Here is a 24,078-nt window from a genome sequence, read left to right as displayed (position 1 = left end):
ATGCAGTAAAGCATGATTGTTATACTCACTGTGGAACTTAAGGGGTTCATCATCTGCATTTTGTAAAAGGCTGTTTGATCCTGTCCTCTCTGATTCTTCCCTCCTTCCACTGACTCCTAATAACTTCCTAATAACACAGAGTCTATGGAGTCAGGCTGCACATGCCCAGTTTAGTGTGTATTGCTAGAGTTTTTTTTTCTTGGGAGGATGCATGTGATCAGCACAGGGCCAATCAGCACTGTCCAGACAGAGGGTCGGGGTCTTGCAGTCTCATAGGACAGTCAGAAAACTCCTCTTTTTTTCAGTGGTAAACGGTGTACTTCTTACATTATTATAGATCAGGGTAAAAGTACTTTTTATGCAATGTCTTTTATGCTACACATATATATGTGGCTGCTTTAAGGCTTATTTCTACCGATATCTTTTGCTGTGTATAATAATAGGCAAATGACAGTGACAGGAAACTGTGCGTGTAAATGTACTGTCTACAATATATTTTTAGCTGGTACTTTTTTAATTTATTTTCTTTGTTTGTAGTGCATGAAAAACGATAGAACTTTCAATAAAAAGTTTAGTTATTTAAAAGAAAACTCCTCCTACAAACTTTAACCAGTGCATGGCTGGACACTGATAGAAGTCACAAGACTGCTCTAACTGCTGATGAGAAAAGGTATTTAGTAGTTTATGTTTACTAAAATAACTGCAATTCCATGTTCTGTGTACGATGGGAGACTAGATATAGTGAACGCAGGGTGCTGGGTTTAGAAAAACTTTAAAGTGGTGGTATACTCACCTTCCCTCTGGCTGGGTTCACACTGATACGAATTAGATGTGGATTTCTTTGCATCCAATTTGCTTGACAGGAGACTGTGACTGGCTCTCGATGGAGCTGGTTCACGCAGCTTGGGGTGGCCACTGTGCGTCTTTGACTCTGTTTCAGGACAAAATGAAGGCAAAAATTTGGACCTGATTTGCACCTTTAACGGAGAACAGGGATGTACCATACCCCCTGCTGTGCCCCGCAGCAGTAGCTAATGTGAACCCGGCCTCCAGGGATGATGGCCCAGAGCTCCCTGGGGGCTTCTGGGATTTAATTCTTGGCTGTTTTAAATGGCGGGGCCAAGATGACAGCACACGTGTGCAGGAGTTTATAGAATTTCAGCAATGCTGAGCTAACGAGCCGTGAGATGCGCAGCTCAGTGTACAGTGTGGACAGGCAGGTAAGCAATGCAGAAGAGACACAAGGAATACAGGAGAAAAAGGAAGAGAGGAGGATTTTGCTTAAGGCTACAGGAAATCTGTAATAAGTACCAAGTCCAGGAACATGTGTAAATTGCATGCATTCCTCAACCTGCAGGCAAAATGCACTGCTTTTTAGCAGACATACAGGGTATACCATTAGTTCCTAAAGGCACCCCCACTCATCAGAAAGCACAATGCATTTTCAGGTGCACAACACCGCATGGTGTCTTAAATTCATATGGGTCTCTATGGCTGCCTTTTTGAAAAAAGTGTTGGGGACTTTTTCCTCACAGGTACAGCAGTTCATTTAAATGAATGGGATGCTGTGCCTATGCAAAATGTGGCCGCATGGACAAACTAGTGTAATAAATCTCAGCCAATATGAGGCCACTGCTGTGGGGAAAAAAACCTACCTTAACGATTGTTTTTTTTTTTTTAAGGGAAAAGTATAGAATAACCTTTTAAACACAAGGGAAACCTTAAAACAACTTTCCTGTCTCGGGGAACCCTTGCTAAAAATTACTATATCTATAAGTCATGATAAATTAGTGTGATGACCAGTGGGAAGAATGCTACTTACATTTGCCATCATTGGGAACAATTACCCCATTCAAAAAAGGTAAAAAGACCAATGGCTTCAGTGGGTACTTATTTCAGAGGCAGAAAATGCTAATTGCTCAAGGAACCCCTAGCAACCTCTGGAGGAACCCTGTTATAGAAAAAATGGAAAAGTACCAAAATGATATAGCAAATATCATAGGCTGCCTTTTGTGTAGCTAAACATGAATAGTCATGTACAATATTTAATAAATATTTTTTTCTGCTTTGCAGAGTTCAAGCTGTACGCAATGGAGAAATGTAAAGATATAAGGTGTATGACGTCTCTACACTTGCTAGAGTGAATAAAAATCTGCAGATATCAGACAATGGGGTCAGTTCAAAAAACGTTACCGCATGCAAAAAAGGCATCATGTTACTCATTGCCATAAATTATCATATGTGGTAAATAAAGTCCAATTCTTAAAAAAAACGATTTTGTGGTAAACGGAAAAAAAAAAATTGGCAGTAAGTATCTCAAAAAAATTGTGCAGTAAGCTGTTAAGTCCAATTCACAAACGGAACAGGAACTAAAAAAAAGGCGTGCTATTTAACACCACCCTTTTGGTGGCAGTAACCAGTGAAGCATTTCCTGCTGGAGTGAGAGGAAGTCGAGTGTGTTTAGCAACATAACAGCTATGGAGCCTTTTTGAACACAACCCTTTTCAGTCTATTCTGCTCAGAAGGCATCGGAGGAGGAGGGTTGTGGTGATGGCTCTGCAACATTTTGTGGAGAGGAACCTGCTGGACGACTTCATAGAATGTGAGGCTCTGCGGAAGTTCCGGCCGATGAAGGAGCTGATCGTGATGCTGTAGATGAGGCTGCCTTTGGTTCTGGAGACCACCACCCAGAGGAGCCATGCGATCCTGGGCATGATGAAGTTGCTGGCCGTGTTAAATTTGCTGGGGAAGGCACCATATCAAATGGTGGCTGGGGATGTTGTCAGCATGTCTCAGGCATTGTTTTCCAATGTGCTCGGATGAGTGCTGCATGGATTCCGTGTAATTGCACCCACCTACATATATATGCCAGCGTCTCGCCAGGAGTAGGATCGAATCAAAAGGTGGCTTTTACAGCATGGCATCCATCCCCAATATAATAGGCACTATGCTATAGATTGTCCCTCTCTTTCCACCCAGCAACAAGGAGCATATTTATAGGTACCGTAAGGGTTACCATTCCATGATATCCAGGTGGTGTGTGACATCCAGCTGTTAATCCGGGATGTGGTGAGTGGATTCCCTGGGTCACTCCCAGCTCCACCTACAGGAAATGACCTTAGACAAACCCTTAACCACAGACACGTGCAATAAATTAGCGCATGAGAAAAATGCGGTAGTTCTCGAATAATCTAAAAAATAATTTGGCGTTAAATAACAAATGCAGCATTAGTGAATTGAACTTTTACAAATGATTTACTGCATGATTTTATCACATTTTATTTGCCATTATTTAACTTGTAGTGAATTGACCCAGTTTCTATACAGTAATATAGGGCTCTTGAAAGCAGACCTTTAGCCATTTTTTTCAACTTTTCATCTATTAAATCTTCTGCCCTTGTTGTTTTAACTTTGGACAGTAAATACCTTATACAGCTCACTTCATGTTTCTTGACTGATAAAAAGCCTAGGCTTATGACATCATGCACAGCTCTATCTCACTCTCGTGAGAGTTTGCCAGGAAGGGCGGGGGGATAAGTCATAAGAGGACCAAAAGGGCTGCAGAGCTGGAGCTGTTCCACTGTATGTGTAAATCCAGGAAGTGAACAGGCAGCAGCTTCAGCTGCCCACAGTTAAAATGGTTGCAGCTGCACTGAGTGGGGGGAGATTTCTGCTGCATATTTGGCAAGTACAGAATCACAGTATATATAAAATAATATGCAAAGTGGTTGGAGGGAAGCTTCAGAATGGCAAAGATATTTTTTATTGCAAATTATGTGAGCAGACTGCAGTTCCTCTTTAAATACCAAATCCTGCAGCAAGGGTTAAAATATCTTGTGCTCGGTCTTGACAGATGCTATTGGCCCTTTCTGTTTAGATTTTTGGAGGGCAGTGCAGTTGCACCATTTTTTGAGCTTGTTGCCATGTCCATATAATTATACAGTAGTCGCCATCTGACTATATTTGAAGAATATTGTTCTGAGCAGGTGCCATTAACCCATACACTTTAGAAGATGTATTCTCTGTTGATGAATAAACACCAGGCAACAATCCCATAATAACACCCATCCTCCTGGTGGGAACACAGGTACTGGCTCTGCACGTAATGGAAAGAACAAAAGAAAAGCTGGACGGCCACACTCCGTAGCAACTCCTTTATTGAACACAACTAAAATCCATGTAGTCACAAAGATCACAGAGGTACAGGAACAAAGTGACTAACACGTTTCACACCACTAATGGGTGCTTAAAGTGATTGTAACAAAAAAAATAATTGTAAATTTGTAAAAAAATAAATAAAAAACAAACATATACTTACCTCCACTGTGCAGCTCATTTTGCACAGAGTGGCCCCGAACATCCTGTTCTGGGGTCCCTCGGCGGCTCCTCCCCACATCTGATTATCCCTCTCGGAGAAGCGCTTCCCCGAGGCGGTTACCTTGCGGGCGCACTCCCGAGTCCAACACTCGGCGTCCATAGACGCCGAATGCAGGACTCGGCCCTGCCCCTGGTGCGCATCATTGGATTTGATTGACAGCAGCGGGAGCCAATGGCTGCGCTGCTATCAATCTATCCAATCAAGAGCCGAGAACGCCGGGCAGAGACAGCGCGTCCCCGTGGGTCAAGGTCGAGGGGTCAGGTAAGTAAAACGGGGGGGGGGGGGGGGGGGGGGGGTCCTGGTCACTGACAGGTGTTTTTCCACCTTAATGCAGCGCTGTAGAAAAGTGGCGACAGTGGGGTCCTACCCACACTGTCGCCACTTTTCTACAGCGCTGTTTTTATACGGATCTACATGTGAGTGTATATCTGGTTTTAATAAAATTTCATTTTTTATATGGATTCACACTATGTGGCCACTCCTTCCTTTTCTCCATTTGCTACCATCATCATTTGGCTCCTAACACCGCTCTGAGGGATACAGTAATGTGTCGTTTGTTTCATACCTCTTGGTTCTGGCACCGTTTTGAAGGACACAGCAACGTGTGGGCCACTCCATTAACATCGCCCCTCCGGGCCACCTACAGCCACTCACCACCTAAGCCTATCCGACCCTACTCGGTGTTCACCCCGTTGGGTCCATCCATTCTGGTAAGCCTCCTCATTTTTGGTGGTGTTGTGCATGTCTCTACTTCAGATGGTTTACATATCTGCTTGAAGTGTCCAGTTCCTAAAGACTCCTCATTTCACTCAAAGGATGACTCTTCTTTTTCTAGTACATTCAGAACTGCTGGTTTAATGTTTTCTACATTGGACGCTTTCATATATTTTTATAGCGCTACACTTATTGTGTTTTTTTCTTTGTAACATCTTGTTGGTTGTGTTAGCTGCTTGTTTTTTCTTGGCAGCGCAGAATTATTTTGTACATATGCCTAAAAATGTCAGGACTGTACAAATATCCCCTAAATGACCACTTTTTGGAAAGGAGACAGTCTAAGGTATTTAGTAAGAGGCATGGCAAGTTTTTTGAAGTTGTAATTTGTCATGTTTGGAAAATGAAGAAATTACACATGCTGTCACCAGTGCAGTACAGCGGAGATCAGGGACACTGACTGGCAACAGTACAAAAAAAAAAAAAAAAAAATTTTTTTTAAAAATGTATCACTTTTTTTTTTTTAACACACTGACCAGAGCAATATGTTACCATAGTAACATTGTACTACTCTGGGGAAGGGAACATTTTTTTTTTTTTACGTTACGTTTGCTTATAGCGTTGAATTACATTGCTAAAAAGCAAGCATTTTACTGAATGAAGCAAATTCAATTTGTTTTGTTGTGATTAGTCACAGCTAAATCACATGGTACATATGGGCTGTGGTTGGCCCTATCTGTACATGTGATCAAATTGACCAATTACAGCCATCAACAAAATGTTACTGGCATGAAAGGAAGCCATCCATTGTGTACAACCTGTCATGTGACCTGCTATGATTGGTCACATGGTACCAACAGCGAGTCAGTACTATGATCAGTCATCAGCTGTGTCATATGGACACAGCCGGTGAAAGAACGGCCCTGTCTGACGGGACATCATGACTTCCAGTCAGGATCTTAAAGCTACCGCCCGGCCATCATTCTGCTATAGGCCGGGCAGGAAGATGTTAATATTTGTGTTCAAAACAGGTCCGATACTGAATCGTCATTTAGGCACTAAACCTTGTTAGGCCAACATTATTGCTAGGGTCTTCAGTCCCAAGGAGGGCCTTCCAGTCAGGTAGGCATATTCTCAGTAAACACACTGAATTCACTGTTAAAAGAAAATTAAAGCAAACAATGCAGACTACCCTCTATTTTCACTTTTATTGGCTGAATTACAAAAAAAACAAAAAAGGGTTAAAAAAAAAACAAACAAAAGTTTTACTTTTTATACATAAAATAAGTTTACAGCCTTCCAGGGGAGCAACATGCTCGGACTCTAACACGCAGAGATAGAAGCGCAAGAGAGGAACAAAAAAGTCTTTAGCTTTTTTTTTTTTTTGGACTCAGAAACCACCTCTTCCTCTAAAACCACCACCACCTCGGCCCTGGTATCCTCCACCAAATCCACTGCCGCCACCCTGGTTGCCTCCTCCATAGCCGCCACCACCTCGGTTGCCTCCTCCATAGCCGCCACCACCTCGGTTGCCTCCTCCATAGCCGCCACCACCTCGGCTGCCTCCTCCATAGCCACCACCTCCATAGCCGCCGCCACCTCGGTTGCCTCCGCCATAGCCGCCACCTCGGTTGCCTCCGCCATAGCCGCCACCTCGGTTGCCTCCCCTGTAGCCACCTCCATAGCCTCCTCCATAGCCACCTCCTCTTTGATTGCCACCTCTGAATCCTCCACCTCCTCTATATCCACCTCCGCCATCCAAGCGAGCCATTTTTGGTGGACGAGGACCATCGCCAAATCTAAGAAAAATGGATTTGATAAGTAGTTAATATTGAACACTGTAAAGTTTCAAATTGCATAACTTGCTATACTGTAAAAGGTCCCCAGTTTGCTTTCAGAAAGCGAGTAAGAGTAATGAAGTTACTGCAAGCATAAGGTGACCACACTTTTACCAATACATTTATATTAGAAATCAATTCCACATATAGTACAACACACAAATCTGGCCTGCATGCTTGTATAAGGGTTCGGTATAGATTTTGGGGGGACCCCACACTTTTTTCCATTGCTGTTTTTTTTTTTTTAATAAGACACATTCAGCACTCACTGGGGAAGCCCGCTGACAGCTGACTTATCGGTTAAGGACGCGGGGGCTGGCTTCTCGGCCCGCTGTTTAACCAGTTATTCTTCACACAGAATTTGAATCGATCATTTTTTGACAGATCCAAAGTGTATATGCCTACCCCTATTTTCCCCTCTCCTCCCCCTAGTACTTTAAGGCTAAACAAACACATGAAGCTGAAAAAAACGCCACGAGTAGAGTTCCAGTAACCTTGAGTGGAGAAGTCGGGCACTGGCTGTCCCGAAGGAGACTGCCAGCAAAACCTGAGGGGAGTTCTTATGGAGAGGCAACCTCCATGTTCCTAATATGTTCCTGAACATGGGGGCAACAATAGACAAAATGAGGTGCTAAAGGGAAATACAATATAAAAAAAAGGCCGGAATAGAGCACAATATCCTGAACAGTATAAAGTCAGAGGAGGCATCCAAAAAGCATGCAGTATCAACTGCAGGGGAAAGTGAGGGCATCGCTGTTTTAGACTGATATGAAAGCTCCGGGTTTGATGTGTGGATAGATGGGAGTTAAAAACTCCTAACATTGTTTATTACCTGTTATGATGGCAAATACAAACAAGATGTGTAGCCAGGAAGCGGTATGGTACAGGGAAATCCTCTCTTATCCAGGTAGCGTGTTTGGTCTGAAGTCCAAGCTTAACCCATCATGGTGTTTGAAGACCCCTTCAGGGGTACAGAGTCTGGGTACCAGAGAAATGGACTATGGACCTGGACCTCTACAGCACCCTGTGGCTAACTCATGTACAAAGGTAACCCCGAACGTGGGTGTCATCACGGGTAACCTGGAAATCGCTAGTAAGGCAATAAGCATACAGGTGTTGCTAGAAGTGTAAAGGAAAAAAAAAAAAAAAAAAAAAAAAAACACCGCACAAACAGGAGAAGAGGTTCTATCACCTAAGGACACTGACAAAAACTAGCCACCTACAGAGTGGACAGGGTTACAGGGGTACACTGTGGGGTGTTCCCAGCAAAGCTTTTGCCAGTGTTCAATCACCTGAAGCATACAACTCATGATCCACAAATCAATTCCTGTAACTAAGATACATAGTTTTGTCTCATCTCTCAAGGCAAATTTAAAGCTGAATTCCAGAAATTGTCACCTTTTAAGAGATGCAGGCACACGGAGTTAAGTCCAAGGAGGTGCATGACATCTCCTGAACTTATTTCTATCCAATAGGTTTATGGGTATGCCAGAGCCTACACTGACACTTAGGGCTGAGAGGAGAGAGAGGCACACAGAGTAGCTATGCCTGCCCCTCCCCTCTGCTGCCCATTAAGAATCCTTTGTATTGTATTTTGTGCAGGAGTTTACATAATACAAAGGTTTCTGGATTGGGCAGGAGGGAGAGGGCTGGGGCAGCATTGCATCTGCACCGACTCTAATGTTAAAAGATACTTAGACCTGAAGCATCAGGCTCCCGGAAACACAGGGAAATGCAGAAATAGTCTTCTCCCGAGACTGCGATAAAACAGTCAGATGTAGATAGAGATAAGCCCAGGGGATGTCATACAGCACCTTAGACTTTACTCGTAGTGTGCCTTCACTTCTTACAAAATATTCCTGGAAGTCAGCTTTAAAGTGTTCAGCTGTACCATACCAGAAAGGGTTTCCCTGTACCACACCGCTTCATGGCTACACATCTTGTTTGCATTTGCCATCATAAAAGGCAATAAACCATGTTAGTTTTTAACTCCCATCTATCCACACAAACCCGGAGCTTTCATATCGGTCTAAAACAGCGATGCCCTTACTGGACCAGCTCGGTCTAAACAATTTAAAGTTAAATTAATCCTAAATTAGGCTTTAAAAGGAGATAAAAACCAAAAGTTGTATGTGTACATTTGGTACATTGATGTAAAAGGCCTGAGCTGATGTGCCATGCATAAGTCAACAGACCGACAGCTGCCAAAATCAAGGAAGTGTAAGGAAGAAGAAACGCACAAAAATGACACGGACCAATTTACACAGAAAAAAATCAAGTAACTGTTCAGATTATGAAGTATAGTGCGTATTACAAATTAAACCACCATCAGTATTCTAGGTTCCTGTATTATGTATACAAGTTACCGATGCATACATAATTGCAAAACTATCTGCTTACCTAGAATTTCCCATAGAGAGATTGATTCCAGCTGTAGATGGCTTGGATATCATACGGATAAGGTTGAGCATCCTCTCATTGACTGGGTCCAGCTGTGATAAAATCTCTGGATTTTTAGTAACTTCTACAACAAGTGCTTCCATTGCAGATCTTAATGCAGCAATGCCAGCAGCATCCTCGTGTAACATACACAGTTTAATCCTAGGGGGAACAAAACAAAAAAAAAAACAAACTTTAAAATTACATCCTCTACATTCTTGAAATACAAATGTTTATTCAATTAAATAGTTGACAATGCCCAAATATAAATATTTGGGAAATTTCAATTTCATGCCCAAACTAGGTCATCAAATGCCAAAATGTCAGGTCTCAAGTCTGTCATGCAGGAGCTTTCTGATGAGGTTGCAGAAAGCAAGTATATCTCCATATTGCTATGGTGTACCTGTGCTTATGAAGCCAACTGCTGACCAGCAGTGTGTATTAGAAAACTTGCTTACCAAAAAAAAAGTTTAAAGTGGATTTATCGCTAAGGCGACTATCTGCCACTCTCCTCACTTTTTATGTCAGAAAAGTAGTAGAAAGCCTGAAATCTCTACCTAGGCTGCAGAAAGCAGTGCTCTGGATCTAGCGGTGGCTGATCTTCAGACCAAATGACTAGACATTTATATTGTGACTAGAAATGTCCTCTGTTGAAGGGGAAGATCAGCAAACAAGGCGTCAATCCTGCATTCTGTGATCTCTGAGCAGTTTCAGCAGCTAAAGTATAGAAGAACTACTGTAACCTTTTCAGATTAAGGGCGGATAGGGACACCGGTACAAGGAGAAGAAATTTAAAGGACATTTTATTTTTGCACATGTATAACTGCAATTTAAAAAAGGTATAACAATTAAAGAAAAAATAAAAAATATCACAAGGAATTCAAATGCTTTCAAGACTGACAAAAAATTTCAAAACACAAAGCGAGACCTTGCATATTTGCTATGCTTTAGGTCTCATGTACACAGACATTTACACACTGAATCTAGAAGCATAAAAAGTCTGGCAGGCGGTGCTGCATACAGCCACCAATACAAGTGTGCGGCTGTCTGTAAATACTGAAGGCTTTTGAATTGGTGTTTAACATGTGCGTACTTCCTCAAACACAAAGTGACAGTAGGGAAAAGCAAGCCATGAGTGGGTAAACGCCAATACATAAGCCATTAATGTTAACAAGCAGCCGGCCCCATACAGCTATTCAATTGTATTGGTGGCTGTACGCTGCACCACGATTCCCCAAATACAGGTAAGCAACATACATTTTACGCTTTAAGCCTCAGGAGCACATGCCCTCAAAAGGTATTGTAACATAATTAGATTATAGCTGGTGTATTTAAATGTAGTAATCCAGAACAAAATAAAGATAAAACTAGTCATAACTTCGTAAATATAAGTAGAAAAAAAATCAAGCGGTCCAAAAACCACGTGCCCAAGTGCTCTCCTGCGACTCCAAATAGAAAATGTACAGAAAAAAAAAAAAAAAAAAAAAAAAAACACACACAGGCTTTACAACAAGCACATTACAGCATTCCAAAAGAGGACAAAAATTAAGGATCTTATAGGGACATACAAGTTGTTGCAAGGTTTCAACTTTGCTCTGTGAAATGTGGGAAAATTACTTAAAAACAAGCACAGCTGTTCCAAATCAGACCCTGGAACCACCTCTTCAAGCTTTACAAACACTGACACAATGTGCACGTCAATACACATACCAGTCATCAAGGATTATCATTTCTCCATCTGACAAAATTTTCTTGGAGCCAAAGAGTAACAGCTGTAACGGGCTCACCAGAGTCATACCCTTAGCAGAGATTGCACGAGTACGAATCTGGAAAAAAATAAATAAATAAGAAAGGAGTTAGCACCCTAGATTTACACAGTTTGTATACTCAAAGATTATGGAAGTTTATAATTTTTTTTCCCTTATAAAAATGTTAATTATGATTTAACTGTCAAGAGTGCATCTAGACATGCAACTTTTTCCAAAACAGTTTAACCTCACTGCTGCCCTGGGATGGAGATCTCTCCCCATGCTGAGCATAGTTGTGAAAAGTTGATCTTGAACTTTCAAATCCAGGTAGTAGACTATGTGTGGTGTTCATTCATGGACATGGAGACTGCACCAGAGTGAACAGGACTAAAATATCAGCATCATCTGCCCTCTAGTGGCTTCCAGAAGGGTTTCAGAGCTAGTAAAACTACTGCAGAGTACAGACACAACTAGTTTACCAGGTAAAATGCATGCACACATGCAATAAAAAAAAGGACTCAGAACAGCACTCAATCAAAAAAGAAAGACAATAGTGTAACTTTTTTTCCAGTACTCCAAAGCAAGCCTGAGCTCAGCAGTGCTTACTCAATTACTAGAGATTACTGAACAAGAACTGTGAACTGAATACTATATAGAGCTACAATAACTACATGCTGTGAAGCAAAACTGTTCTTATGAGAAAGTAACAGTCAAGCACAATATTCCATTTCTCAAATAAAATTAAAGCAGACCTATTTAATATAGGTACTTGTATAGCACTGTCGATGTACGCAGTGTGTATATATATATATATATATATATATATATATATATATATATATATATATATATTACATTTACATCAGTCCCTGCTTTTAATGATTTAACAATCTAACCTTTCCCCACCTTATTCAAAGAAACATCTTGGCTGGAGGTGGGTTTTTAAAAAGAAGGACACCTACCTATAGCCATACACAGCAGCATAATTTCTTGATTCTACCACTACCTATGTCACCTGCCTGTTCACCCAACAATGAATCAGTAGTGCTCTTCCAGTATACAAGGCTCAGACAAAGACAGACTTAGGCCCCTTTCACACTGGTGAGGTGGGTGCGTCGGCGGTAAAGCACCACCATTTTTAGCGGCGCTTTACCATCAATTTCGCACCGCTAGCGGGGGGCGCTTTTACCCCCTGCTAGCGCTCAAGAAAGGGTTAAAACCACTGCAAAGAGCTGCTGCAGCAGCGCTATGCCAGCGGTATAGCCGCTCTGCCCCACTGATTTCACTGGGCAGGAGCAGTTTAGGAGCAGTGTGTACACTGCTCCAAAGATGCTGCTTGCAGGAGTTTTGTGTGAAAGCACTCGGCTTTCACAGTGGAGAGACAGGAGCGGCTCTTTACAGGTGCTATACAGTCGCTATTTTTAGCGCTGTAGCGTTTGTGAAGTGCCTCAGTGTGAAAGGGGTCTTAACGCTTAAAATGGAAATGGTGACATCTGCCAGGCAAGTGTGGCAGTGGTGTTTAAATCAACTACATTATATTACCTTCATTTGCCTTGAGACATTTTAGGACACACTGGTATTTTTTTCAATCTTTTTTGCATGGTGCAGAACAGCAAAAAAAGTCTAAGCAGCTTACCTTTTCACTGAAGACGAAGAATGGAGAAGGATACTTTGATTCTTGGTTGCTGAAAGGGCAGTTGACAGAAGATTTGTGGATAAGTGCATTTCGGCCCTCTGTGGTCAGGATTTTTCGCTTCTCCTTGTGGTAGCAGACGTTGGGATAAACCCCAAAAGCCAACAAGGAAATCACCAAATCTAGGTTATTATCGGGGCCGGTGTTATTGAAGACTTGATTCATTAAACAGTCTGAGGGGAAAAACAAAGATAAAAAAAAAATTCTTCAAAAAACACACAGAAAAGACACTGCAGGAAGTTGATTATGCTAGTATGGGTCACTCACCTTCAGGGAAACCAGCATTGACCAAGATATCTTTCAGTTGTACCTTGGCTTCCCATGTCATGCGCAGTGTGGACATATTGAGACGTTTATGCTCACAGAATCTCATTTCAGCATCCTCTCCTCCCATTCTACACAAAAAAAAGAAACATTCTGAGTACAAAGAAGCCAAGTTAATGAACTTCACATTGGTCTCTTGCACACTAAGCTTACCTTGCATCGTCCCAAGCTTGAAACACTGACAGCAGTGCCACATGATCAGAAAATCTGTTGCCAGCAAAGTTTCTGTGCACATATCCCAATCTCCTCCCTTCACTGATGAACGGTTCCGGGAAACAAGTGGCAGCCGAAATCGTGCACACGGCATCACCAACACTGCAAAAAAAAAAAAATAAAATAAATGCCATTACTGACCTAGGCACTGCACTTAGATAGAACCACAAAATAACAGATGCTCCCCAGCACTAAGACACACCAGTGTCATGATGTTTCTGTAGTCAGGTCCCTACATTAAGCTATAAAAATAAGGAACACAGTACAGAGCCACCTTAAAGCACAACTTCAGTCATCTTTTCAACTTTCCATCTATTAAATCTTCTGCCCTTGTTTTAACTTTGGATAGTAAAACTTTTTTTATGCCACTAAATACCTTATACAACCCACTTTGTCTGGTCATTAGCCTAGGCCAGTGAGGACGAACCTTGGCACCCCAGATGTTTTGGAACTACATTACCCATGATGCTCATGCACTCTGCAGTGTAACAGCATCATGGGAAATGTAACTCCCAAACATCTGGGGTGCCCAGGTTCGCCATCACTGGCCTAGGCTTATGACATCATGCACAGCGCTCACTCGCTTAAGAGTTTGCCAGAAAGGGACAGGGATGAATCATAAGAGGGCCAATGAGAGCTGGAGGTGTGCCTGTGTGTAAATCCAGGAAGTGAACAGGCAGCAGCTTCAGCTGCCTACAGTTAAAAAGGCTGCTGCCAGACTTAGTGGAGGGGGATTTCTGCAGCATATTTGGCAAGTACAGAATCACAGTATATATAAAATATGCAAAGTGGTTGGAGGGAAGCTTCAGAATGGCAAATATGTTTTTATCAAAAATTATGTGAGCAGACTGCAGTTACTCTTTAAATGGCATGTGGTTTTCTCATACATTTGCCAAAACAGAATAATTAGGTTATGGTGAGCTAGGCTGAAAAGAAACAAAAAGTCCTCAATTAAACCAATATCTGCCCAGAAGTCCCACATTTCCCAATTAACTGTATTTTTCTTTTTCCATACTGGCCAACAACACAGCCAAAAAATTTCATCCAATTAGGGAAGGAAGAATGTTGTCAATATCTATGCAAACTTCATTGACGAGACTTAATTTTTTTTTTTTTATGTCAGTTTGACAGCTGCTCTCTCTTATTGCTAGAGAGTGGTAACATGAATGAGGGGGCAATAAAGAGTTTACAACAGTCTATATCCATATATACTGTGACAGTGCGGGCCGGCTGCACAGAAATATATATATTTATATTACACACGCGATTCTTCCAGGTAGGGGTCGCGTGTGCTGCAATTAGTCACAGCACAAGCCGATCAGCGAGCGCCAGCCAATGGACGTCCGCCGACTCCCGCTGATCAGCGAGGGGAAGGCAGAGCTTTGCCTTTGTAAACAATGCACAGCACTGTCCTGTCAGCAGGGATGTGCTGGATTTTGTCCCCTGCAAAGCAGAGAATAAAATCCAGCACATCCCTTAGTAAAAGCACCCATATAGTAAACACAAAAACACTGGTTAGGAACAGTTAACCCTTGGATCGCCCTAGAGGTTTAATCCCTTCCCAGCCAGTGCCGTTAGTACAGTGATAGTGGATATATTTTTAGCACTGATCACTGTATTCGTTTCACTGGTTCCCACAAAGTGTTGAAAGCACCGACATGACTAGTATAAAAAAAAAAAAAAAAAAAAAAAAAAAATTCCAGTATACACACAAACCATAGTTTTTAGACTGTCTAACTGCGCAAACCAAACATTACCAAATATATATAGCAGAATACATATTGACCTAAATTTATGAAGAAATTAAATTTTTTTTATGGGATATATTTTATAGCAGAAAGTAAAAAGTAGTTTTTCTTCAAAATTGTTGTTTTTTTTTTGTTTATAGTGCAAAGAGTGATGATCAAATACTACCAAAAGATAGCTTTATTTGTGTGTGTAAATTACAAATTTTGTTTACATACAGCATTGCACGACCACGCAATTGTCAGTTAAAGTAGAGCAAAAAAAAAAAAAAACGGCCAGGCCATGGAAGGGGGTAAACCTTGCAGTGGTCAAATGGATATAGAGGCACTGTTAGGATACCAGAAGAAATTGCATGGATCATTTAACAGTCCATCTCACTGTAAACCTGCCCATGAGAACCGTAATATAGTGTCACCTATCAGTCATTAGATATTTAGAGTGTGATTAGGTTTTTTTTTTTTTTTTTTAAATTTAGGCTTATTTCCTTCTGTTTCCCACTGGTGATCTGGCCAGTCACACACCTCCTGTACTATACAGACACCACTCTCAATGAATGAGCACAGGGGAAAATTTGGATATTGTCAGTTTTGGGGGAGGGGAGTGTTAGAAGTACTAGCAGATTTACAGTAACAAATTGAAGCCAAACTCCAGCTAACACATTATAATATGTTACGGCAACAGTTTTTTTCCCCTTTTGAGCTAAAGGTTTTACATAAATAAAATCTGATAATTTTAGACACCCCTGGCAGTGTTAAATGGTTCATTTCATCCCTGTAACTGCAAGAGAGCTTATTCTGTTGAAAAACAGACTTACTAGCTGTATCACCAGATGAAAAAAAAAGAAAGCCAAAAGAAAAAAAAAAAAACCCACACGAATGCAGCCTTCACATCTAAGAAATGGTAAGCTGCAATATAATAAATGTTTAATTGTGGGATTAATACTGCTTTAAATTGGAATATGACGACTAGTACATCACAAGATTTTACATTTTGAATTATTCTTTGCTCCCCATTAGATTATAAATTGTAATAAGCAGGACCATCACAAAGATATATGGAAACATAAGACAGATGAGGATACTGTATATAAAAAGGACCAGATGTACTTACTAAAAGATACAGCCCATTATCATCATCTTTCCAAGACGGGGCTCGATAGGCAGTTTAGCTAAAATTCTCCCCAGAGGAGTCAGCTCATCATTCGTGTCTAAGGCATCCAACTCTAAACAAAAATGAATGTTAAAATTTAAATGGCGATCTAAAACATCCATATTTGAAGATGATCCCCAAATAATTTTCAGTTGTTCACACAAAGGCTTGAACTAAGACACCCAACATGACTTACCTCTCAGCGTGTGCTCAGCTTCTATCACAGCATCCAGTGGAGGGGGCTCTATGGCCTTTGACAAGAACTGTCCAATGCCACCCAAACGAAGAAGTTTAATACTCAGAGCAACTTCATGTAAAGGTGTACGGAATATTTCTGGTGTAAGGTGAGTTTCCAAGCTACAAAATAAAAAGGTATTTAAAAAAGGGTAAAGTTTGTTGCCATTGTCCCATAAAACACAACATGAACATACTTTATTCCATCACTAACATGAGACTAAACAGTTTACAATCCGATAGGTATTTTCTCACCGTTCAAAGCGTGCTCTGCTACATAAGTGGAAGCAGAATCCAGGTCGCACACGCCCTGCTCTTCCTTTTCGCTGCTCAAGATTGGTCTTTGAGGCCCAGACTGTGGCATAATTTGTCATATTGTTGTGAGATGTGAACAGTTTTACCTTTTGTCTGTAAAGAGAACCAAAAAAGGTACAAGGTTTAATTTAGGACTTTGGAAAGCAATATAATAGGGTCACATACCCCAAGAACCTACTGGCAACAGACAGCTGGATAATGAAATCTCTATTTGAGTATCTTCCCTTATAACTAGGCCAGATTTTAACAGAGAGAGTGCAAGATAATATTGTCAGAAAACAAGCATAAGAACAGCCAATGTGTTTTGCGAGCAACACCACTCCCGCTTCATCAGGGCTCACAGGATATAACTTGGATGGACAGAGAAAACGGCGACACAGATCTATATATTAAAACTAGTACTAAACTCTCCACATTATGCATTTGCAATAGTAGTGGACCATTTTAAACTCTTTGTATTTAATGAGTGACACCTCATCCTACTTTTTGCTATAGAGAAAGACTGTATGGCGTATGCGATACTGGCATTATAGAAATGGATCTGCGCTATGGAAAACGAACAAGTGCTTCCACTCAACCTGGATAGAGCGAATAAGAAATGAATTAAAAGAAAAGTGGATATTACGCTGCTGTGGTGCTTTACAGAATGCAATATTGCCTCAGAATAGGCAAGTACCGAAACCAAGTACTGGTGTCTATACCCCGGATAGGGTTTTATAACTCTAATTTGGGGGGGGGGTTGGGTTGGGGGGGGGTGCAGATCAGTTTATGTACCAATATATCCTAGGAAAAGTTTAGTGCTACTGTCCCTTTTAAGGCGTCAGAAGACACCAGCAGTGTAAATCAGTGATTATTCCCATAAAACAAATATTCTTTCATAAGGCCGCAAAGGTGCAGGTAGATGCCAAAGTAATTGCATGTTATACACACACAAAAACATGGCTAAAGTGCCCAAAAAATAATAAAACAATGTCTATAAAGTCCTGTGAAACAAAGTTCTGAGCACATGCAAAAATCAAAAAGCCTATATGAACATGAATAAATCAAATTTAGGAAACACAAATCATAAGTCCTTAAATGTATACCTATATAGACATGGGGCCAGTGCTCATAACAGCAAACAGTGAACTGGTGCCTCCACTAGTGCTCCCCCTCGAGGTGCGCACTCACCAAGGCTGGCTTCTGCATCTCCCCCTACAGGCTGGAAGGTGGAAAAAGCCAAATCCTCTCCTACAGCAGAAGCCGGCCGCTGGCTTCTTGTAACCGAAGACAATCACTATTCACCAGAGTGACTCATTGCATGCATTAAGTCAACGGGGAGCCTGGAGAGGAGTCAAGCGTGCTGCCGGGACGGAGGTCACGGACTCAAGGGAGCAGTCAGATGTGTGTGGACTATGAAGGAGTGCGAATATAAGAATATGAAGTCAGAGCCACCAAGCTGAAGCCCTGAGAGGACCATCTAAGCACTGCTGCAGACAGGAGTAGGCAGAGAGAGAGGAGTAGGCAGAGAGAAGGGGGAGAAAATGACATCTAAACAGAGAAGACTGGTCATTATTATCCTGATGCTTTCTAGCCCCTGTGAGGGCAGACCTGGAGTGGGAGCCCTAGTGGAGGCACTAGTTCACTGTTTGCTGTTATGAACGCTGGCCACACGTCCTTATAGGAATGTACACATTTAAGAACTTACGATTTGTTTCTCTTAGTTTATTCATGTTCACATGGGATTTTTGTATACACTCAGCACTATCACAGGATTTTATGGATATGCAATTTATTCTTTTGACACTTTATATTACACAGCCACGTTATGATGTGTATCTAACATACAATTACTTTAGTATCTACTTGCACCTTACCTAGCCGGAATTTGGAAAGAATATTAGTTTTATGGGAATGTTCACTTATTTACACTGCTGGTGTCTTGCTTCTGACACCTTAAAAGGGACAGTAGCACTATTAACTTATCTTAGGATATATTAATACATAAACTGCACACCTGCCTCCCAAAGTTATAAAAACCTGTCAGGGGTATAGAGACACCTTTACTGTCTTCACTTTATTTTGGTAATTACCTATTCTGAGGAGATAATGGCATCACCACCTGATAATCGGGCAGTCCCAGCACTAATGCAAATCAGTCAGCAATGACAGATACCACCCTGCATGGCATTCTGAGGAATCCATTGATTTTTTTTTTATAAGCTAGTTTCATTCAAAAAACAACTTATCACTATGGATAAAATGAGTCTATAGTAAATCAGTATAAACTTACTTGCAGGAATCTATGACGTAAACAACATCATTGATAGTAATACTGGATTCAGCAATGTTTGTGGACAAAATGACCTGAAGACAGGAAGGGATACATCAGAGCTACAATAAATAATGAAACACAAATCACTCATTTCACAGGACAAGTTTTACCTTGACTACTCCATCTGGAACAGGATCAAACACTTTCCTCTGCTCTTCTCGTGGAATTTGAGAATGCAGTGGCAAAATCCGGTAACGGTGACTGGCTGAAAAAAGTCAGACGATAAGAATAAGTCATCTAGTGCATGATGGAATCCCCCTATTGGCTTACACCAATATGTGTGAATGCCTGCTAACAGTTTGCGTATGATGAACAAAAACAATCTGCTCAGTGCTGTTAGAATTAACAAAAGTATGCAAAATCGGTAGATCTGCATTGACCAATACTCCATTTTTCACTTACAATAAAGGTTTAATGAACTTGTAACATTTCCTACCTGGAGATCCTTCCAGTAACAGGTTTATTAGAAAGGTACCTCAATTGCCCGATCTTGCAAGGCATGCTGACAATGCTGTATCCAACTGCAAGACAGTGACTCAGCACTGTCCGCCTGCATCAGAACCATTGTTACTGGCAATACCTCTGGACAGGAAACTGCAACATATCTCCTCACTCCAACACAAAATAAACAAAAAAAAAAACCAAAAAAAAAAAACCAAAAACACATCTACAGCAAGTGCCGGTTCACACTGGGACGACTTGTCAGGCGACATAGCCGCCTGACAAGTAGCGTTCCGTTCTGTACAATCGAACCGTTCTAATTGGAGCGACACAGGTCACTCAGACTTAGAAAAGGGTTCCTGTACGACTTTGGGGGCGACTTGCATTGACTTCTATACAGAAGTCGTTTTGCAAGTTGCCTCTCCTGTCGTGTCCCGGTCGCCTGAGGCAGTCGCGCTGCAAGTCGTGCGGCCTCAGTGTGAACCGACACTTAGACATAAGACCTTTCCCAGATATGCTAGGCAGCATATGCTGGAGAAGTTGTGAAATTTAGGTTTACTTTAGGTAGGTGTTTTGTTTAACAATGCTTAACAGTTGTAAACGAGGGAAGTAGGCAAAAACTCTGCGAGATAAAATTTAAACATATGTATTTCAAGAAAAAAAAAAAAAAAAAAAGAAGAAAAGAAATTCAAATAAAAATTACCAAAATGTGGGTTCATCTCAAGATGTTTCTGTACTGTGTAAATCAGGTTCCAGCCAGGTAAAAACACCAGAACTGCACCAGGTACATTTAGAGATTCAATGTACTTTAGAAGTGCTTCAATTATTTCAATAGGGGTTTCCTTCTCACTCAACTGTGACAATGAACGCCGGGTCTCTGGGCCGTAATCAGGACCACATACGAGATTACAATTTGTCTGCAGAAATAAAAGTAATGTTGAGAATGGAAAAATTCTGACAAAGATGCACCACAAAAAAAACAAAATGCAAGGTTTTAGTTTAAAGCGGAGTTCCACCCAAAAATGAGGGTTCCAGCTCCCACTTCCTCCCGGGGCTCCGCGGAGCCGGAAGTCAGTTCACCTCTCCACCCCCCTCCCTCTCGGCAATCATCTGGGACACGTCACAGGTCCCAGTTGATTGCCTGGCCAGTCACCTCACACATGCGCAGTACGTATCTGGCTGTGAAGCCACAGCCGGGCGCCCATAGTGACAATGCTGGTGCCGCAGAGGAGGGGAGAGACGAGCGGGGCTTCGTTCCCCCGCATTGCTGGACCGTGGGACAGGTAAGTGTCCAATTATTAAGAGTCAGCAGCTGCAGTATTTGTAGCTGCTGACTTAATTTTTTTAAGCAGAACTCGGCTTTAATGAGTGGATTCCAAAAGAGTAATCTTCCTGGTGCCACTGAGGGTGACATTCGGCCATCATCCCTGGCTCTAGTCCTAATCACCTAGACTTTTGATCCACATAAGGGTGATCCCACTCCGGTTTGATTCTACATAATGTAATACATTTTTACATAAAATAAAAGAACAGGTGGATGGAGACACCTAGGATACTGAAATTGTAGTGTGCAGACTTGGGATCTTGAACCCTTATCTCACCATACAGTCCAGGAAAATCTAAAACTGGTAAAGTAATTCTGTCATTAGCAAGGCATGAGGCTTCAATTTATGATAATGCCATTGGCTTAAAAATTTGAAATAAGCAACGCTGCTTTCAAACAATGAGAAAGTGCTGATATAAAAACACAGCCTGTCGTGTTTTAAACGTATATTAAAAAAAAAAAAAAATTGCCATTAATTAGATTAGCAGCCAACTAAACAATTCACAGGCAACCCCTGCCTGTGTGGGGAGGGGGTGGTGTGCCTTTCCTCCAATCATCTGTCACAGTCTCCAGCAATAATCTCCTCCTAGAGGGGAATAAGGAAGCGAAAAAAATTCTAACAGGACGTGCACTTACTAAACAGTATATAAATGTGAAGACAGCAGATATACAAGTAAAACTTGTACAGGGAGATTTGTTTCATCTCTGTGTATCATCTGAGGCTGTTCACTTCACTTGGTATATGGATGGTTGACATCCACTTTAATTTTTTTTTTTACAACATATAACACAACATGAGGCATGTTTTATATCAGCACTTGACCATTTTTTTTGGATGCAGCATTGATTATTTCTAAATTCTTGTGTATTTTGTGGACTAAGGGTAGCACAATAAAGCAGCTGCTGGGGTCGCTATACAGTTCATAGAGCAGGTACATTATATAGCTTTATAGTTTAAACATTTTCTTTACTGCTAACCCGGATTCAATACTTTGAGTAGTTGACCTGGAACAAGCCTGCAGAACTACCGTATACTGTACATACACCTACTTGTTCTTGGTCAGAGTTCAGAATTCTTGAAGCCAAAAAGTCTGCATGTCAGGGTGCACAATTTTATAACATTTTATGTGCCAATATGCTGTGCATATACATTACACTTTACAATGTGAAGCCAGGACACCATTTGGGTGTGTACATTGACTATGTCACTTACCTCTTCGTCCTCCCCTCCCTCTTCATCTTTGTCTTTCTTCTTCTTGTCCCTTGGAGGCGGGATGAACTGAGTCATCTGAATACAGTCTTCCAGGTAGTAATCTGTCAATAAGACATCAAATTAGATATGGTAAAAGGCCATTTTGAGAGTCCCGCCATTTTAAAGCAGGGGTCTTCATACTTTCTAAACAAAAAGGGCCAATTTACTGTCCTTCAAATGGGCCAGACAGTGCCCAGTGGGAAAAACAATGCCGCATCTTTGGTATTGGGGGAAAAATAGTTGGTGTCAGGGGGAGGAATAGTGCCACATTGTTGGGGCAAGTGAAAAGGTATTATGCCCCATCGTTGGTGGCAGTAATAATGCCTCAAGGGCCGGATAAAAAAGGCAAGTAAAAAACACATACATATATTATACACACACAAAAGTGAGTACACCCCTCACATTTTTGTAAATATTTTATTAGATCATTTTTTTAATGTGACAACACTGAAAAAATGACACTTTGCTACAAATGTAAAAGTAGTGAGTGTACAGCTTGTATAACAGTGTAAATTTGCTGTCCCCTCAAAATAACTCAACAGACAGCCATTAATGTCTAAACCGCTGGCAACAAAAGTGAGTACACCTTTAAGTGAAAAATTTCCAAATTGGGCCCAATTAACCATTTTCCCTCCCCCAGTGTCATGTGACTTGTTAGTGTTAGAAGGTCTCAGGTGTGAATGGGGAGCAGGTGTGTTAAATTTGGTGTTATCGCTCTCACTCTCTCATACTGGTCACTGGAAGTTCAACATGGCACCTCATGGCAAAGAACTCTGAGAATCTGAAAAAAAGAATTGTTGCTCTACATAAAGACGGCCCAGGCTATCAGATTGCAGAGGCCCTGAAACTGAGCTGCAGCACGGTGGCCAAGACCATACAGCAGTTTTAACAGGACAGGTTCCACTCAGAACAAGCCTCTCCAAGGTTGACCAAAGATGTTGAGAGCATGTGCTCAGCGTCATATCCAGAGGTTGTCTTTGGGAAATAGACGTATGAGTGCTGCCAGCATTGCTGAAGAGGTTGAAGGGGTGGGGGGGGATCAGCCGGTCAGTGCTCAGAGATACGCTGCATCAAATTGGTCTGCATGGCTGTTGTCCCAGAAGGAAGCCTCTTCTAAAAATGCACAAGAAAGCCCGCAGTTTGCAGAAGACAAGCAGACTAAGGAGATGGATTACTGGAACCATGTCCTGTGGTCTGATGAGACCAAAATAAACTTATTTGGTTCAGATGGTGTCAAGCGTGTGTGGCGGCAACCAGGCGAGTAGTACAAAAAGACAAGTGTGTCTTGCCTACAGTCAAGCATGGTGGTGGGAGTGTCATGGTCTGGGGCTGCATGAGTGCTGCTGGCACTGGGGAGCTACAGTTCATTGAGGGAACAATGAATGCCAACATGTACTGTGGACATACTGAAGCAGAGCATGATCCCCTGCCTCCCTTCGGAGACTGGGCCGCAGGGCAGTATTCCAACATAACGACCCCAGACACACCTCCAACACGACCACTGCCTTACTAAAGAAACTGAGGGTAAAAGGTGATGGACTAGCCAAGCATGTCTCCAGACCTAAACCCTATTGAGCATCTGTGGGGCATCCTCAAACGGAAGATGGGAGGAGCACAATGTCTCCCACATCCACCAGCTCCGTGACGTCGTCATGGAGGAGTGGAAGAGGACACCAGTGGCAACCTGTGAAGCTCTGGTGAACTCCATGCCCTAGAGGGTTAAGGCAGTGCTGGAAAAAAAAATGGTGACCACACAAAATAGACACTTTGTGCCCAATTTGGACATTTTCACTTAGGGGTGTACTCACTTTTGTTGCCAACGGTTTAGACATTAATAGCTGCGTTTTGAGTTATTTTGAGGGGGACAGCAAATTTTCACTGTTATACAAGCTGTACACTCGCTACTTTACATTGTAGCAAAATGTCATTACTTCAGTTTTGTCACATGAAAAGATAACA

At 41.7% G+C, this 24,078-nt stretch overlaps 1 protein-coding gene across 3 annotated transcripts in view; it reads right to left on the bottom strand.

Moving 5' to 3' along the window:
• Positions 1-6,278: 6,278 nt before the first annotated feature.
• DHX9 (DExH-box helicase 9) overlaps positions 6,279-24,078 on the bottom strand; it is a 47,479-nt gene continuing 29,679 nt past the window's right edge. For 2 of the 3 annotated variants that reach the window (XM_073593360.1, XM_073593362.1), the window contains 13 exons: positions 22,081-22,181; positions 20,247-20,460; positions 19,213-19,307; positions 19,061-19,134; positions 16,729-16,881; positions 16,436-16,596; positions 16,201-16,312; positions 13,285-13,446; positions 13,075-13,202; positions 12,751-12,980; positions 11,077-11,192; positions 9,328-9,528; positions 6,279-6,888 (listed from right to left, as the gene is read on the bottom strand). In XM_073593360.1, the coding sequence (XP_073449461.1) occupies positions 6,480-6,888; positions 9,328-9,528; positions 11,077-11,192; positions 12,751-12,980; positions 13,075-13,202; positions 13,285-13,446; positions 16,201-16,312; positions 16,436-16,596; positions 16,729-16,881; positions 19,061-19,134; positions 19,213-19,307; positions 20,247-20,460; positions 22,081-22,181 (2,156 nt within the window). In that variant the 3' untranslated portion in view covers positions 6,279-6,479. The remainder of the gene's footprint in view (positions 6,889-9,327; positions 9,529-11,076; positions 11,193-12,750; positions 12,981-13,074; positions 13,203-13,284; positions 13,447-16,200; positions 16,313-16,435; positions 16,597-16,728; positions 16,882-19,060; positions 19,135-19,212; positions 19,308-20,246; positions 20,461-22,080; positions 22,182-24,078) is intronic. The other variant, XM_073593361.1, reaches the window with a different exon arrangement.

Source organism: Aquarana catesbeiana, linkage group LG07, assembly GCF_042186555.1.
Source record: "Aquarana catesbeiana isolate 2022-GZ linkage group LG07, ASM4218655v1, whole genome shotgun sequence".
Lineage (NCBI taxonomy): Eukaryota > Metazoa > Chordata > Amphibia > Anura > Ranidae > Aquarana > Aquarana catesbeiana.
Note: the sequence above shows the minus strand (reverse complement) of the source record. Positions and strands in the feature narration are given on the sequence as shown.